The sequence below is a fragment of the Eubalaena glacialis genome, chromosome 3, assembly GCF_028564815.1.
Source record: "Eubalaena glacialis isolate mEubGla1 chromosome 3, mEubGla1.1.hap2.+ XY, whole genome shotgun sequence".
In the NCBI taxonomy this organism is placed as follows: domain Eukaryota; kingdom Metazoa; phylum Chordata; class Mammalia; order Artiodactyla; family Balaenidae; genus Eubalaena; species Eubalaena glacialis.
The window spans coordinates 74,879,301-74,898,063 of NC_083718.1; the positions used below are offsets into that span (position 1 = coordinate 74,879,301).

General features: G+C 38.8%; 1 protein-coding gene across 2 annotated transcripts in view; it reads right to left on the reverse strand.

Annotated features, from left to right (window-relative positions):
- The window catches only part of DDR2 (discoidin domain receptor tyrosine kinase 2), a 159,060-nt gene that overhangs the window by 23,016 nt on the left and 117,281 nt on the right, over positions 1-18,763 (reverse strand). For both annotated transcript variants that reach the window (XM_061183165.1, XM_061183164.1), the window contains exons 4-9: positions 13,874-13,976; positions 12,157-12,388; positions 11,700-11,847; positions 11,084-11,189; positions 7,011-7,194; positions 2,570-2,813 (exon numbers count right to left, since the gene is read on the reverse strand). In XM_061183165.1, coding sequence (XP_061039148.1) covers positions 2,570-2,813; positions 7,011-7,194; positions 11,084-11,189; positions 11,700-11,847; positions 12,157-12,388; positions 13,874-13,976 — 1,017 coding nt within the window. The remainder of the gene's footprint in view (positions 1-2,569; positions 2,814-7,010; positions 7,195-11,083; positions 11,190-11,699; positions 11,848-12,156; positions 12,389-13,873; positions 13,977-18,763) is intronic.

An 18,763-nucleotide genomic window follows, 5' to 3' on the forward strand; every position in this document is an offset into this window, starting at 1 on the left:
AAAAGTGTATTTGACAGATTGATGTTGGTAACTAATTTTTCCCTCTGAATTGTCTAATCAAGGGGGTCAAGAATTAGAATATGCAAAGACTATCAGTAATAATAAATAATAATTAGTCAGCAATAATAAGTTATTGGAGTATTTGTTACAGTAGCCCACCCTACCCCAAATAATATACTCCTGCCTCAGTCTGATTTGGATTTACTTCTTCTTTGGCTCCGTAGTACCCAGTGCATATATCACTTAGTACATACCACAGTGTTTCATATTTTAAGTTTACTCATCCATCTTCTATGAAACATTGGGCATCTTTAGGTCAAGGACATTGTCTTATTTGTCATTGTAACCTAATAACTAAGACAGTGCATGGTACATAGTAGATGCTCAATAATGTTTTATGCATGAATGCACACATGTTCATTGTAAGTAGTATATGGTATAAAGAGGAAGTAACAGTGAAGGAGATATACAAGGAACAATCAGATAAGTGCTGTAAAAGTCAGACCCTTAAGACTGAGATTCAAGACAGTGTCTAAAAGGACTCTGGTCAGTAGAATAAAAAAGAAGAGATTCTCAGGAAGAAACTGTATTGAATTAAGTAATTATATTCCTCTTTGAGATGTACCATTGACCCTTGAACAACATGCAGGTTAGGGGCGCTGAGTACTCTGTGCAGTGGAAAATCTGCATATAACTTAAAATCAGCCCTCCATACACATGGTTCTTCCATATCCGAGGTTCTGCATCCATGGATTCAACCAACTGTGGATCATGTAGTACTGTAATATTTACTATGGAAAAAAATCCATATATAGATAGACCCGTGCAGTTCAAACCCATGTTGTTCACGGGTCAACTGTACATATATGATACTTAGTGACTTCTATTTTGAATAAGAGATGGATGCTTCTCTAAGGCAGGTAAAGAATCCTGTCATAAGATTTAAATCCTCAGAGAGGGAACTTCCCTGGGGCACAGTGGATAAGACTCCACACTCCCAATGCAGGGGGCCTGGGTTCGATCCCTAGTCAGGGAACTAGATTTTGCATGCATGCTGCAACTAAGAGTTCGCATGCCGCAACTAAGGAACACATGTGCTGCAACCAAGAAGCTGGCGAGCCACCACTAAGAAGCCTGCAAGCTGCAACTAAGGAGCCCGCCTGCTGCAACTAAGACCCAGCACAACCAAATAAGTAAATTTTTAAAAAATCCTTTTTTAAACACACGTCTAAAAATGTGTCCTCTTTAATGTTAGTGAGGATGAAAAACAAAATAAAATCTATTAGCTACCACTGAAGGTTGCTAGAGCATTGACTCATTACTCTGTAAATTGATGAAAAAATTAATTATGTATGCTGCCCTTCCAACGTGAACTGTATTTCAGGGTTAACAAGCATATGGGGAATAGTTTTCCTATTCAGAAGAAATTCAGCTAATAAATGCAGAAGGAATAAAAGAATTAGAAAATCACCATTTAGCAACTCCTAATGAAATAATTTAAGCAGTGGTCATCAATGGAGGATAAAACCTAAGAAGAAAGTTCATTGGGAACTTTTCCATGAAAGGATAACCACCTGAGCCCAGAGATCAATCTTAGCATCACTAAAAGTAAGAGATTCTAACATAACATCCCCATGATGAGGTTCAGCATCGAGTACACAGCACTATCCATGAAAAATCCTTGGCAAAAATGAATATTGAATTTGAATCAAATTCACCTGTAGATATAACCACCAGTCTACAGGATGACAGAGGATAGAAGTTCCAGTAAAATTACACCACAGAAAGTAATCAGCCAAACCAGAATGGAATTTTTTTTAAAAACTGTTTTAGGGTAAAAGAGATACCACCTAGTAATATAATAAAGGAAATACACCAAGAGGGGCTAATTAGTTGGATCCTAATTCAATCAAGCCAACTGTAGTAAGACATTATGAGACAATCAGGGATACCTGAACGTGGACTGGCTATTATATTATATTAAGGAATTATTTATTAATAAATTTGTTAGATGTTATAATGGCATTATTAAGAAGGTAATGTTATTTTCTCAGGTGTATTCTAAAATTTTAGTAGTGAAATCAAATAATGTCTCAGATTTGCTTCAAAATACTATACCAAAAAGGGAGGAATAAATGAAACAAGCATGACAAAAAAAATCAATGGTTAGTAAAGCTAGGTGATGGATGAGGGTTCATTGCTCTCTTTACTTTTATTTAGACATCCTCATTTAAATAGTTTAATAATGTTCAGGTGTGCTTCCCCTTAACTGGCTTGATTTACATAAAGGTTTTAATACATTGTACTCATTTTCTTTAATCCTTTATCTTACATCTCTTTTAGACAAATGTGTGTGAGAGCCAAGTAAACATTCTGTCCACTTCCACATCCTCATCCCTACCCTTCCACAACTACACTATTTGCAGAAAAGAGTCCCTCTATCTACTCATGAGAAGCCACCTGTACAACCATCCTCCTTTCAGACACCCGCCAGTGAGAAGCTCTGGACACCGCCTTCCTCCTTCACCACCCTGCTCCCAGTTCCCTAAGGGGCCCCCAAGCTCCCAACCTGATTGGAAGGTGATCTCACTGAACATCATCCAGGTGTCAGCAAAATGGTATTGGCACTTGATGGCACTGGCCATGCGGTGGTGGAGGGGCACCGTGACGAACCGAGCACTGGGGTTAACATCATCCAGGACAAGGGGGAAGGAGACAGCATTAGGTTCCCATTCATTGGCTTCAGAGCGAAAGTAGCACTGTACCTCCTTAAAAATCTTCACACCTTTAGCAAACATGTTGTTGCAGTGGACCTGGCAGAGAAAGAGGCATGTGAGTGACAGGGTGACCCTGTTGGGTGGCACTGGGGACACAGTGCTACCTAACCCAGTAAGATCTTAGACCTGCCAAATTTCTCTGAGCACCACCCTTGGTGAATAATTGGTGCTCTGCATTCTTGCATTTTTCCCTTCTAGGAATCTCACAGTGGCAGTGATACCTTATAAAACCTGGGCTGCTACCCCAGTCACCTCTTTGCAATTGTGCTCCCCTGCCTACCTCACTGCATGCTGCTGGGAGTAGTGTCCTTATCTGTTAAATGAGGACTGGACCAGCATCCTCTCAGTTCCTTCCTTGCCCTTAACACTCTCTGCTCTATAACCCTCTCAACCACTGCAATCCTCTCAACCACGGTTGCTATCTGCCCAGAATGGAGCTATTCTGAACCACTTTCTCCTATGTACATTCCAAAGCCAGTACACTTCTTTCAACAGGTTTAGATGAGAAACCTGAAATAATACACAATCCAATATAATTTCATCTTTCTCTTTAGAAATCTCATTTCGACTGCCGGGTATTAGCATTTGTCAGCCAGAGACACAAAACTTAATTATCTCTCTTAATTAAATTCAGTTTAGGTAAAGCCATTCTGATGAGAGCATCAAATCTTCCTCACAGATATTTTCTGAGATGAGAAAAGAAGGCCTTTAGGAAGGTAGCTTTTTTGTTGTACCTTCCTTGGGATGAATTAACAGTTCTAGTTTATCGAACACATGTAAATGGAACAAGGCTAAGAACAAAATCAAAGAAATACCAACTACAGCTTCAATAGATTTTTCAGATGTTTTGAAATCTGCAAAGTGTTGGATAAGTAGCCTGTGGGGAAGGTAATAATCTTTCCTACAGATGTTTAGGGAATCCTTCTAGAATGCAAGTAAATAGCATAGGATTTCATTCTCCTGTGGACTTAATATATTTATGTAATAAATAGAATATATTTAAAAATGCATTTGTATATATGTTTCAGAATCTCTTTCTTCCAATTTATTTTTTCTTGATTTGTAATATAAAATTTTTTCTATTTTATATTTTTCCAAAGAATAAGCTCTTGGATTTATGATCATTTCTATAGTGTTCTGACTTTAATTAATTGGTTTATGCATTTATCTTTGATGTTAGACTGATGAACCTAGTGGCAGGGCAGGAATAAAGACGTAGACATAGAGAATGGACTTGAGGACATGGGGTAGGGGGCAAGGGGGAAGCTGGGGCAAAGTGAGAGTAGCATCGACATATATACACTACCGAACATAAAATAGATAGCTAGTGGGAGGCAGCAGCATAGCACAGGGAGATCAGCTCGGTGCTTTGCGATGACCTAGAGAGGTGGGATAGGGAGGGTGGGAGTGAGGCTAAAGAGGGAGGGGACATGGGGATATATGTATGCATATGGCTGATTCACTTTGTTGTACAACAGAAACTAACACAGTATTGTGAAGCAATTACACTCCAATAAAGATTAAAAAAAAAAAATAATGAAGAACGTATTCAGTACCACGAATTTTATCCAGTGTAGTTTTATATGTATCCCATTTGTTTTGATATATGTAATTTTTCATTTTCTAAATGCTCTGTGGATTTGCTTTTCTTTAAATGCTGTATTTTAACTATAATCAGGGCAGGGAGGAAAATAGGCAGTATTTTGCCTAAGAAGCAAAAAACTACTCTCTAGAAGACTTCAGTGACCTGAAGGTCATCTTTTACTTTTCATTTGTCTCAGAAAAATTAAAATATGGTAGACACATGCTTGGCCTGCTAGTCCTGAGAAGACTAGCTCTGAGTCAGCTCCTGAGAAGTTTCTGGCACCTTCTAAATGCAGACATATGCTTTTGAATAATTTTGTTCTGTGATAAACTAGTTAAACAGGAGCTGCTGGGGACTCAGGAAGATCAAAGTCAATTGAGCAAATATTATAACTTTATGAGGACTTTAAAATACATTTTATTATTTGTGTGACTAGAAATTCTCCCAATGATATATAATGAATTGATACACATGTTCATAGGTACATATTGGGTATACACATTATTCAGCAATACAAATAAATTTATCCTTGAAGCACACATAGTTTCGTTACTGTGCATATTTCCCTCCACCCCCCCATAAACCTGTAAAGAATAATGTGTTAACACACGATTGCACACACATTTTACAACTTCCCAAGAGCCATTTACGAGCAACACACTGGAAGATTGGGTATGTGTTGATTCTTCTGTTCTCATCATTTAACTAATAGCTATTAATCCGACTAGGAGATGTTATCATCTTAACATGTGAGTGTGATATATAGTAGACATGCATTTTCTTTTTGACTCCAGGTTTGTGCCAAGAATAACAAATTTTTATTTACTGGGAATGATACAGTTTCCCTTCTTCAGGGTCCCCATGTCATTCTACATACCTTCTTTTGCAAATAAATAGTGTCTTCCCCCACTGAACTGCAAATTGCCCCAAGGTAGGAACCATTTCTTATTCATCTGTTTACCCACAGAACCTAGAATTCAATTTTAACATCCAATCTGGTCACTTTTTGCATGGACTTTTCTTCCATTCCTTTCTCTCAGAAACATACTTGGGATTGAGTAAGAGAAAAGGAAAAACGATCATTTGAGCTAAGTATCAGGAAACTCACCATACCAACAGAGAGGTCCTCAACCCTTACATCCAGGGTAGGCTCTCCTGAAAGGCCTTACCCCGGAGAAAATGGAAATCAGGCCTTAAGTCCCCTCCTGCAGTTCTTCTCATTGTCTGCACTTAACTCTTCCCAGAGCACACCCAGTCTGGGCTTTTCCCAGGTCTTTCAGCTTCCATCCAAGTACTCAATGAAGTTTACCTACTCACTCTTAACTACTCTGTAATAATTAACTGATAAAATAACTTCTGCTATTGCATTTAAGACATTAAATTTTTTTATTGTTTTACTCTCCCTGAGGTAAAATACTTGCATTTTAATACAGACTTCTGGGTGATGGTGTTTCAGAAAAAACAAACAAAAAACCTAATAATTTACATTTAAGGCCTTAGAAAAGACTTGGGTTAAAACGACCTCACCTCCCCCTTGAATCTCACTCATTGGATAACCAACTCTGACAGGGCAAAGAGTCACGGAGGTCCCACAGAGAAGACAAACTGAAACCCTGGGCCTGAGGTCTAGAATCCGGATGGCGGCCCAGCCAGGAGTCACAGCAATTCCTCCTGTCTGGCCCCAGTGCTTCTTCAAGTTTCTGTTTATAGTTAGGAAAATACTATTACATTTTCAGTGTCTTATTGATGTTCATCATATCTCCTCCTCCTTCTACCCAGGTGGCAGAGATATTTATAACCATAAATGGCTAGAGTAGGCAATAAAGGATATCATTTGTTCACTTGCAAACATTTATTGAGCCTGTATATAGTAAGTGCCAGGAGCTTGGGTACAAAGATCAGAAAGCAGAGCCTGAGAAGGAGCTTGAGGTCTAGTAAGGGAACCAGACACATAGACAGATAAATGATAATAGATAGGAGACAAAGAACTCTGGGAACAGAACAGTATGGGATTTTCTGCCATGATTTCTTAGTGCTGTGGGCAGGGAGGAAACACTCAGGGGTGGGAAGTGGTTCAAAATACAAAGCTCCTTCTTCTTCCATTGAGAATCAGAGCTGCAATGAGACACCCTTACTGATAAGAGTGTGTCCCCTCCCTGAAGAGTGCTGGGCAGGGCCATGGAATGACTTCCAAGGGCCCTCATCACTACTGCCTTTGTGGGCCACTCCCTCCACAAAAATATGTTAAAATTATATTTTACAACCGTTTTGTTAAAAAGGTAATAACTTTCAACGTTAAAGCTCATTTCGTTTACTCTGACAGTAAAAGAAGTTAAACCATTTCCATAGGCCTTACAAGTATCGTGGGTCCCAGACACTGTGCCCACTTTGCATAATGGATATGTCCACTCTGGTGTTGAGACAACAACAACAGCGAAATACATTGTGAAACAGTGACCTAATCTAACATCCTTATTTACAAATGAAGAAACAAGCCCCCAGAGATGAAATGACTCAAGAAATGCATGCAGCTAGTTAGCAGCAGAATATGTACTTGAATGCCATTCTGCTGGCACCACCCTAGGGTTCTTTCCAGCATGCTTTTTCCCTACACCATGATTTTGGCTTCTACGCCTAACTCCACTGACCTTCATAGTAGTAAAATTCCTGATGCGGTCAAACTCAAACATGATCTCGATGTAACCATTGGTGGCACTCTCATTTCTCCAGCCCACGTAGTCATAGCCTGGCCACACATGGTACTCATGGGTCTGGGTGAAATCATCCAGGCCAGACACCCCATCAGTCAATTGGCCCAGCCCTTCAGTCATGCTGCTCAAGCCAAAAGAGGAGAAGGAAAAGGGAGAGAGGAACCTGGAGTTAATTACATATTCATGGAAGAGCTTTTACCCAGTTTCTTCACCCCAGGTTTTGTAAGAGCTGATTACCTTGGAGGTTGAAGAATTATGAAAAATCCAATATATTTTGTAGTACTGACTCATTTATCCTGCATCAGTGGAGAACTAAGAATTTCATATAAATGAATTTTACAAAATATTTGATGCTTAACTCTATAATAGCAAAGCTTTTAAACACCTTTTTTTTAATCATTTTATATGAAAAGCTTTCTATGATCTATTGTATCCTTACCTGTTCTTATATACTTAACATAACAAGTCTTTATATAATGATTCAATATTATCAAATGCATTTGACTAATTCATCCATTAATGAGTAAATGAATGAATGCACAGAACAAATACTACAGCAGATGGTGGCACTTGCTCATCACTAAATAAAGGGTCCCAGAGCCGGTTGGAAACTTTTCTGTCTCTCCTTTGACTGCATGTTGTCATTGTTCAGTGAATCAAATCCAGGGAAGCCAGTCATGCCTTCTTCTACCCCACATCTCCAACAACTTGCTTCGATATCGAACAAAAGGGGGAAAAAGTAACTTCTAACAAATTTAAATACTGATTTATATTTAACTTTAATCACATTTGCAGAATACTAGACTCATGGAGTAAAATGCATGGACCACGTGAGAGTCTCAGGCACTGGATTAGTTTTATTTTCTAGCTTGGCAGCCTTTTCACTTCCGAGTGTAAGGCTCTATTTGAATGGCTGAGTTTGCCAGAAGCGTGACTACTGGGTGGGATGGATGTGTACTGATGTTAATTTGACTATGTGGAGAACATAAAGAGACCCCCTTCCTTCTGTTTATGGAGGGACAGAACAAGAATCCATCATGTGGAACTTCTCTCTCCTCAAGCTCTGGAAGATATGTCAAGAGTCTCCCAAATGAAGAGATTGGGATATTCACACTCAAGCAATAATCCATGTGACCCATGAGGTTATAGGCAGACCAATGTTATGTAAAATTTGTGAATTACCAAAAAAAAAAAAAAAGGATTAAGAGTGATTATGCCAGCCTTACAGGTACATTTTTAAATATATTTGTTCATTGAAAAATGTTTGGCAAATTATAAAATTTGACTGGCCTTATCCACAGTGACCAGAGCCTGGATCTCCCTTCCAAGGTTTTGCCATCTTTTTCTTCTCTCTACAGATCAGAAGGCTAGGAGAACATAAGTTTACTTGCAATGAATATATTTCCCATTATCCCCAGAAAAATAAATCCCCATGAAAGTCTTCAGAAAAGCAGTACAAATTTAAAGGAATGTTTATTCAATTTCTCTTTCATCAAAATTTAATCAATAAGGAAAGAAACTTTCCCTGTTTACTTCATATACTTTAGAATTGTTAAAATTTCTACAACAGTATATATTACTTTTAGAATTTTTTTTAATTTAAATAAGTAACTTTTGCTACTATGACTATTTATTTCCTGAGAGCTTGAATTAGGTAACTCTGTATCTCATCACTTAGCCACCCCCCAGCTAGATAGCTCATGACCTCAATTATCAGGTGGAAGCTGACTGTGTCTAAATCTCTGTGATTATTTTGTTATCTTTCCTCGGGTTCATCCAGAGCCATATTTCCAGTTACCTGCCTTATTTCTCTATTTGAATGTCCTGTCAGTCCCTTGAACTTATATTCCAAACTGAATCCATCATCATCCCTTTCTAAACTAAGTCTTTCACCTAGGTTTCCCACTTCTGTCAATTATACTTCTCTTCCATATCCACTAAGAGTCCCTGGCACATGATAAGCATTCAAAATATGTTTGTTGAATGAATAAATGTTGTCTCCATTGTTTTAGTTACCTAGACTATTGTTTCATCTAACTCTTTTTCTCACATTACTGTCTTGCCCCCTGTATCCAATCAGACTACAAATGTTCCCTAAATGAGTATCTTTCTCATGTCTGAAGCACAGCTCCCATCATGCTCTTCCCCAGCTTTAAAAACCTTCAGTGACACATTGTGTTGATGATGTTGGTAAAGAAGAAGAACTCCTCCTCCTCCCCTCTTCTTCCTGGCCCTGACATTCAAGTTCCTCCAAAATATGACAAAATCCGCCTTGCTATGCTTCTAATCTACTGCCTTGCTACGTAAATATGGCCCATGGTTAACTAAACTGCTGATCTTTCCCAGACATTCCCCTAAACTTTACAACCATGATTCTTTTGTCATCACGGTATTCCCTCTGCCTAAAGTGCCATTTCAAGATTCTTTGCCTGTGAAAGTTCTACCCATCCTTTGGGGTCATTTCAGATTTCATCTATTCTATTATGTTTTAACTGGTCCTCCAATCAGATAATAACTTACATGTATAAAGCACTTTATCTCTACAAAATGCTTTCCTTATATACTTTTTTTTTTATCACTTCAGCCTCATAGCAAACAGAAATAATTTTATGAGATGAATCCAGGTGTTTTCACTCCCAATGCTCTGTTTTCCTTCTATAGCTTCCTTGTTTCTTTGAATCCCAAAGCACTCATCGTGTATCTCTTACTCTTATGCTTGTATCATAGTAATTTATATCCTGGTTTAGTCCCCATTCTTAACTGTGAGCTTCTTAAAGGTAGGACCAATGACTTTATTATATTTGAATCCCTACCAAATTCCTTGCACATAGTAACAGTTGATTAGCAAAGACTTACTAAACTAAACTGAATTCAATTGATCTCTGATTTCCTCTGTGCCTTGAGTTGATGGCAGTTGGGTGTGGCTAAGTGAAATGATGCCAAGACAGATTATGTAAAAGGGGAAGAACAGTGACTAAGTAGATGGAAAGGAAGTGATTAGTAACAGAAGACCGGATGAGTCGGGCATGGAAGCTTCACACAAGGCATGGAAGCTGGAGGGCAGTAGTTTATTCTTCACACCTAAGACAATGGAAGTGCTGTAATTCCACACTCCTCTTCCTGAGACTCACTAATCTCTCTCTCAACCACCAGCAACCTCCATCATCTGGTGTGGACTTCACTATGGTCTAACCTCTCTGCCAGGCTCAATCTTTGCAGACAAAGATTAACCTAAGAGAGAAAAGTGTTGAAGTGGGGTAGAAGAAGAACGGCAAGACTTGGAGTGAATTGGGATAGGTGGGAACATCTCTCATCCAACCCTAAGTTCATTCTGTATCTGAACATAGTTCACCATGGCCCTCCCTTGGTTCATTTCAGGTATCCATTGGTCCTTCTGCTGTTCCCAGTTTTAGCTTCTGCTATAGTCAGGTCATTCTGGTCCTTATCCCTGATTCCCTTCCTCTGCTCCCTGCTACCTACCTCCTCTGCTCCAATTATCATCTCATCCTAGAATCTTTCCTTGTCTATTGTAAGCCTTAATAGTCTCCTTCTTTTCACAATTTCTAAAGCATTTACATTTCTGGGGTTCATTCTCTCTGAACTTCTTTATGTGTCCAGTTTATTATACTTATAACTTCAAATCTTCTGTCCCTTTGTCTCCATAAGTAGGCTATTATTTGTGTCAGACCACACATCTTGTTTTGACGGTCAAAAATTATGGCTACTGTACTTAGAGCCATACCACAAAGTTTAGCCCTTACTTTGTGTAATTTGTTGTTTTCCTTCTGATTACTTTGTCTTCCCAAACTAGGCTCTTAGTTCCTTCCAAATAAAGACTACATATTTTACTTCACCTAAATTTATCTCACAGTGCCTAGTATAAGGGCTAAATAAACATTGGCTAGTTGACTGATTGAGTCATTGATTATTGTTCCCAGGTCATGATGAAATATTATTCTCTAATGGTGGCCATTTCCCCACTCTGATGATTAAAGTTTCCCAGAATTTACCTGTACCCAACGGCCCCATCATAGACGGAATCGTTCAGATAAATGATGGAGCCTCCTGGTAGTACAAACTGCTGTCCAGCTGGAGCATTATAAGACACCAAGCCATCTGCCAAAGGAAACACAGATGTGTCAGTGCCTTTGGGAAGGAGATGCACCTGCTGCTCAGAACACCTATCCCAGGGAACTACCTGAGGCTTCAAGACTGCAATCTTAAGCAATGTGTCCACCTAGGACTCAATCTGGGCACACAGGGAGTACTCCTCAGCAGCAGTCAGCAAAGTGACTTGGAATGCAGCATGCCAGGTGTGGGGCACCAAGCCCCAGGTGGATGAATAATATTCCTTTCTTTACTCTAACCAAGAGGGGATTACTTCTTGGTGATTAGTAATTCCGGTGAAATTCTTGGTGAAAGTAATTCCTCTTTCTGATTTGATTGCCTTTATTTCCCAGGGGCTGGGGTTTTGTTTTTTTTTCATTTTCTTTTTTTTTTTTTTAAATCAGTCATCAATTTTATACACATCAGCGTATACATGTCAATCCCAATCGCCCCATTCAGCACACCACCATCGGGGTTGGGGTTTTTAATAAGGTCTATACGCTCTCTCTAGAGACCTACCTAGCCAGACACAGCCATAAAGCTCCACCCTCATGCACACATTCATGGAGTGATCAGTGACTGGGATAAAGCGGACAAATCTGGCCACGATGGGTGGCTCCAAGTCCTTTAGGAAAATGTCATAGGGGTTACTATTTCCATCCAGCACCTGAGGAGAGATAAAAGAGTGAGAAGATGCTATGAAGTTATGCTGACTCTTCTTCATTCCCCAAGTCATTATCTCTTTGATGGAACCTCTCCTTTTAATTCAAGGAGCAGAATGTATCCACTCAGCAGCCTTGCTATCCCTATGTGTGCCCCCCACCCCACCCTCCTTCATCTTGGGTTACACATTTACAAGGGCATCCCAGGTCTGCGGACACACATACCTACATAGACAACCTGTGTACTTCCTCTTCTAGCCTAAGTCAAAATATGGTCCCAGACATCCCAGGGTCTGGATGTGTCTTCTTCTCACCTGTTTCCCATGCCGGTTCCGCCAAGAGATCCAGCGAGTGCCATCCCGACTGTAATTTATCTTGTACATGGGGGCAAACTCAATGCCATGGCCCCCTGCATGGCGCCCCTGGGTCCCCACCAGAGTGATAAAGTGCAGGGTGTGCAAGTCAATCTGCAGAAACTCCTTCAGGTCATCAGGTTCCACTGGAATCTCAGGACACCAGGCTCCGTCCCCTTCTTCTGAGTCCAGCCTTGATTGACGAGGGTTAGGGGTAGAGGAAGGAACCACGAAACCACAGAGTTATTTACCAGTCCCCAGCAAGCAGCTGCCCAGTGCTGAAGAGAGAGAGCAGGCTGGGAGTCCAGTCCAGATGGACTTTTTGGGCTCTCCCTACCAGTCTGACTGTCACCACAGTACCCACTTGTGGTCAGTTCCCTCTTCCTGGGGCACCATGAAACCCAGAAAGACAGTCACCATCAGGGAGCTAGAGGCCTTCAGATGACATGGAGCCTTTATTTCCCATCCTGATTTAGAGATCTCAAGGGAGGTCCCATGCAGTGAAACCCTTCCTACCCTCTATTCCCCACTGAGTTATTTTACCACCCTCACCCCCACCCCCCGTTTTCAGTCTCAGCATAACAAGGCTAACCACTCCTTGCCTGGATATCAGGTTATAAGAGTGGGGAGGGAGGAATCATAAGATCTGCAGTGTGGGTTGTGGAATGTAGTGGAATTTTAACCAGCAGGGTGAGCATGGCAGCTCAGCAAAAAGCCATGGAAACCTATGGTGAAAGTGAGGGGTAAGAGTATGTCAGGGAATAGTAAATAATCTGGTTTCATTTTACTACCTCCAGGCTGAGCTACCCACAAACAAAACTGTGAAATCATTATAAGGCTTATTTTGGGACCCTCTTACCCCTTCCCTCTTCCCTGGAATGTGCCTTCTCTCACAGGCGGCACCTACTCATTGTTGCTCCCTTCCAACCCCACCAAACATCACTCTAATCTTTCATACACTAAGACAGAAATCATGGAGAAGGTTTACAGGGTTGCTTTTCCTATGGATGATTCCATTTTAACAGAAATCAATGCTTTACACCAAAAGAACTAGATTCCAGGAAGAAGGTTACTTCCTAAAAGCTGAATAGTTTTTGACAATAATTTTTGACAAGCAATAGTTTATTGCTTTAAAGGACCCCTGATATTAGACCACAAGAAACCCAACATACTTTGTTTATGGATGAGGGTGGCCCTTCTATGTGAGGTATCCTTGAGAGGAGGGAAGAATTTGTTGGATGCCTCAATGTCTATTTAAGGCCTTGATGCCTTGCACTGTGATTGATGTTTCACAGACACCCACTGAGAAGAGGACTGTGTCTCCTAACTCTCAGTGACCTACTTAATCTGCACTTTTCCATATGTACCACTGTAGTCCACTGCCTGCAGTAGCTCATGGTGAGAACGTGAGATAAAGCAAGTGCACTGCATATCAATAAGCCGATCTGCTGTGGGTGGTGTGGCTCTAGGGCCCCTGTGGTTAGGGTGAGGTTGCTAGACCAGCACGTGCTGCCAGGCCCCAAATTCTCTGCCTGAAAACCTGCAGAGCAGGTCCACTTTGATGCCCTTCCCCCATTCCCACCAGCTCCCACCAAGTACCACGCTTCTTCCTTAGACCCTTGAGTCAGTTATTCTGTCCAACCCAGAACTCAGGTTTTCTTGAGGCATCCATTCTCACCTTCCATATTTGGCAGCTGTGGACTCTGACCACTGACTAGAAGCTGTGATGTCCTCATCTGGAATGTGACCTCCTGACATGCCCAGAGGATAGCGGCATATGGCTGAACCAAGAGAAACCAAAGAGAAAAGAGAGGAAATCCTTTTATTTTATTTTCAGAGACCCCCAGCTAGAAGGCAATTGATTATTAGACAGGAAAGAGGGACTAGGCCCCTCTATGACCCCAGTTTGACCACTATGACTCTCTCAGCCTTTTCTTCCTGGCCCTGCCTCCAAACTTATTAGTGTTCAATTTTCCAAGCATTGAACTTCAGCCAACTTTATCTTTTGGTCCAAACTCTGACAATACTGTTATGTGCTGATTTATTCTTTTATTTGGTAATAACTCTATGGCCCATCCCCATTTCCTTATTAGCAGACATGCATTTCTAATCAGTTTCCCAACAGTGGTGAGTCGTCCTCATAATCACCAGGTACCTTTTATGATCCATAGCATTTTCTTTTCCTAGATAGCTGATTTCATGAAACTATGGAGCAGAGCTAAAAAAAAAAAAAACTCTCCTATAAAGGTACTGAACACACAGCTTTGGCCCCCATTGGTACCATGTTTTGGACTCTGGCTAAAAATAATAACCTCTGGAATTAGACTTCCTCCTCCATCCAAGATAGAGCAATAGAGACCAGATTTATTCTCCTGGGTGAAACAACCGGAAAATGGGAATAGTATATGAAAAATTGGATTTCAACATAATGAATATCAGACAACAAAGGGCAGCAATCCCTGAGAGACAGGAAACAAAGATGAACCCTGCAACTGCAAAAGCTTACTTCCATGAGAGAACGTCCAGCCTGTAGCACAGTGAGTGAAAACTCAGGCAGAGGTTGGAGGATTCCCTGAGCTCAGAAGACAAAGAGTCTGTAGAGGTCAAGGGGACTAGAGCTCTTAGGACATAGGATTGCCGACAAAATACAGGATCCCTGGCTAAATTTAAATTTCAGATAAACAATGAATAATTTTTTAGTACAGATATGTCCCATGCCAAAAAAAAAAAAAAAAAAAAAAAAAAACCAGGCTTTAAGAGAAGCAGAGAAATAGAACCTATAATAAGAAAAATAAATAAATCAGTTGAAACTGATTCAGAATTAATATAGAAGTTAAATTAGAAAAGAAGAACACCAAAATAGTTATAACTGTGTTACATATGTTCAGAAATATAAGGGGAGCTATAGAGGATAGAGAAAAGAAGTAAATCAAATTTCTAGAGATAAAACTTGAATGTGTGAGATGAAATACACTGTATGGGATTAAAAGCAGATTACATATTGGAGGAAAAAAAATAGGAACATAAAGACAACTATAGAAACTATACAAAATGAAACAATGAAAGAAAAGAGAATCAATCAATAAACAAAAAGCAGAACATCAGTAAGATGTGAAACAATTTCAAACATCTAGATATACATGTAAATGGATACCTTGAAAAAGAGGAGGCAGGAAGACAGAAAATTATTTGAATAAAAAATGGTGGAAAATTGTTTTAATTTGATGAAAATTATAAACCCAAGAAACTTAACAACCTGAAGCACAAGAAACATGAAGAAAACTACACTACAGTATATCATAATCCAATTGCTTAGAGCAGGTAATAAAGAGAAAATTTTAAAAGCATCTAGAGGAAAAGGACACATTATGCAACGAGGACCAAAGATAAAGATGACAGCAAATTTCCCAAAATGGCAATTACATGGTAAATATATAAGATGATTTTTAATGTTATTTATATCTCTTTAAGTGGTAATTGGCCATTTAAACAAAAATAATAACATATTGTGGTATTTACAACATACACAAAAGTAAAATGCACAACAACAATAGCATAAAGGCTTAAAGGGAAAAATGGAAGTTATCTTGTTGAAAGGTTCTTATACTCTATGTGAAGTGGTATAATATCACTTGAAGACAGACTTTATTTAGTTAAAGATGTATACTGCAAACCGTAAAGCAAGCACTAAAATAATATTTTTTAAAAGACTTATAGCTAATAAGTCAAGAAAAGATAAAACAGAATCATAAAAATTCAATTAATTGAAAAGAAGGCAGAAGAAAAGGAAACAAAGAGCACAGGACAAATAGAAAACAAATAGCAAGAATATAGATTTTAAGTTAATCATATAAATACTCCCATTAAATATAAATGGTCTACATACCCTAATTAGAAAGTACAGATTGTCAGATTGGATTTTTTTAAAAAAGCAAGTTTAAACTACATATGGTCTATGAGAAACACACTTTAAATATAAAAACACAGATAAGTCACAAGAAAATATGGAAAAAATATACCATGAAAACTTAATCAAATAAAAGGTGAAGTGGTTATATTAATACCAGACACAAAAAATTTCAAGACAAGGAATAAAGATGGTATTTCACAGTGATAAAGGGGCTTGTTCATCAAGAATACATGACAGTCCTAAATACTTATGTATCTAATAACAGAGTTTCACAACAAATGAAGCAAAAAGAAAAATTACAAAATAATGGACAAATCCACGATTGTAGTTGGAGATTTCAATTATTCCTCAACTAACTTCTTTCCAAAGAAGACATATAGAAGGCCAACAGGTACATGAAAAGAGCTTAACATCACTAATCATCAAGGAAATGCATATCAAAACCACAGCAAAATAGCACACATCTGTTAGAATGGCTATTATCAAAAAGATCAGAAATTACAAGTATTGGCAAGGATGTGTAGAAAAGGGAATGCTTGTGCACTGTTGGTGGAAATTTAAGTTGGTGCAGCCACCATGGAAAACGATATAGAGGTTCCTCAAAATATTAAAAATAGAATTACCATGTAATCCAGCAATTCCACTTCTGGGTATTTATCTGAAGAAAATGAAAACACTACTCAAAATGATATATGCACCCCCATGTTTACTGCAGCATTATTTACAATAGCTAAGTTATGGAACAACCTAAGTGTCCATTGATGGATGAATGGATAAAGAAGATGTGATATATATACACATACATACCATACATATGGTTTATTTAACCATAAAAAAGAATGAAATCTTGCCATTTGTGACAACATGGATGGATCTTGAGCGCATTATGCTAAGTGAAATAAGTCAGACAGAGAAAGACAAATATCATATGATTTCACTTATATGTGGAATCTAAAAAACAAACAACCAAAAAAAAAAAAAAAAGCTCATATATACAGAGAACAGATTGGTTGAGCCAAATGGGTATAGGGGATCAAAAGGGACAAACTTCCAGTTACAAAATAAATAAGTCACAGGGATGCAATGTACAGCATGGGACTTAATAATCTGTATTGCGTATTTGAAAGTTACAAAGAGAGTAGATTTTAAAGTTCTCATCACAAGAAAAAATTATTTTTGTAACTATGTATGGTGATAGATGTTAACTTAGACTTACTATGGTGACCATTTCTCAATATATACAAATATAGGATCAATATGTTGTATACCTGAAACTAGTACACTGTTTTATGTCAATTATAACTCAATTTTAAAAACTATATTGGAATTTCCAGATAAAGCAATAAGGCAAGGGAAAAAAATAGTAAAAGGCACCCATATCGGAAAGGAAGACATAAAACTGCCTTTAATTGCAGATAACAGGATCAGTTATGTAAGAAATCAGATGAAATCTACAAAAAAGCTACTACTAGAACTAAAAAATGAGTTTAATAAGGTTTCAGGACATAAGATCAATATACAACAATCAGCTGTGTTTCTATAAACTAGCGGTGAACAATTACAAGTTACGGTAGCACCAAAAATTACAAAATACTTAAGGATAAATATGACAAAAGATGTGAAAGACCTGTGCACTAAAAACTACCCAACACTGCCAAAAGATATTAAGGATCTAAATAAGTGGAGATAATATACTACAATGTTCATGGGTCAAAAGAATCAATACTATTAAGATGTTCATTCTACCCAATCAAAGTCTCAGCAGGCATTTTTGTATAAACGAACAAATTGATTCTAAAAATCATATGGAAGCGCAAAGATCCCAGAATAGTCAAAACAACTTTGAAAAAGAAGATCAAAGAGGAAGAACTAACATCAGATTTTAAAACATTATAAAACTACAGAAATCAAGACAGTGGGATGTTGGTATAAGATAAACAAACATACCAAAGAAACAGGAGAAAGTCCAGAAGTAGACCCATATATCTGTACACTGATTCTGTCCTGCAAGCCACTCACTCCTAGGCATTTGTCCAAAAGAAATAAAAGTGTAAGTCCATACAAAGACTTAGGAGTGTCCTTAACAGCTTTGTTTGTAACAGACAACGCAAATTGGGAAACAATCATATGTCATCAACAGGTAAATGGATAAACATATTGCGATATATCCATGCAGTGAAATACTACTCAGCAGGGCTGGGATTAGAACGAAGCAAGTGAGGTGCTTAGGGTGCAAAATATAAGGAGGTGCCCACTCCCAGGGTCATGGAAGTCCCAGTGCTGCCTTTGCAGGATCTTGAGGGTGAGCACCTGCTTGCACTTTGCACCCTAGGCACCTCCCTTGCCTCACCTTAGCCCCGTCTCTGCTACTCAGTAACAAAAAAGAATGCTCTCTTGATACATGCTACAACACAGATAAATTTCAAAATAATTGTGCTGAGGGAGAGAAGAGTACGAACCAGGCAAAAAGAGTATATACCGTATGCTTCCATTTATATTGTATATTATACAATTCTAGAAAATGAAAACAAGTCAATCTACAGTGACAGAAAGCAGATCAGTGGTTACCTAGGGAAGGAAGGAGTGGGCAGAAGGAATTACAAGGGGACACAGAGAAACTTTTGACAGTGATGGATATGGTCACAATCTTGATTATGG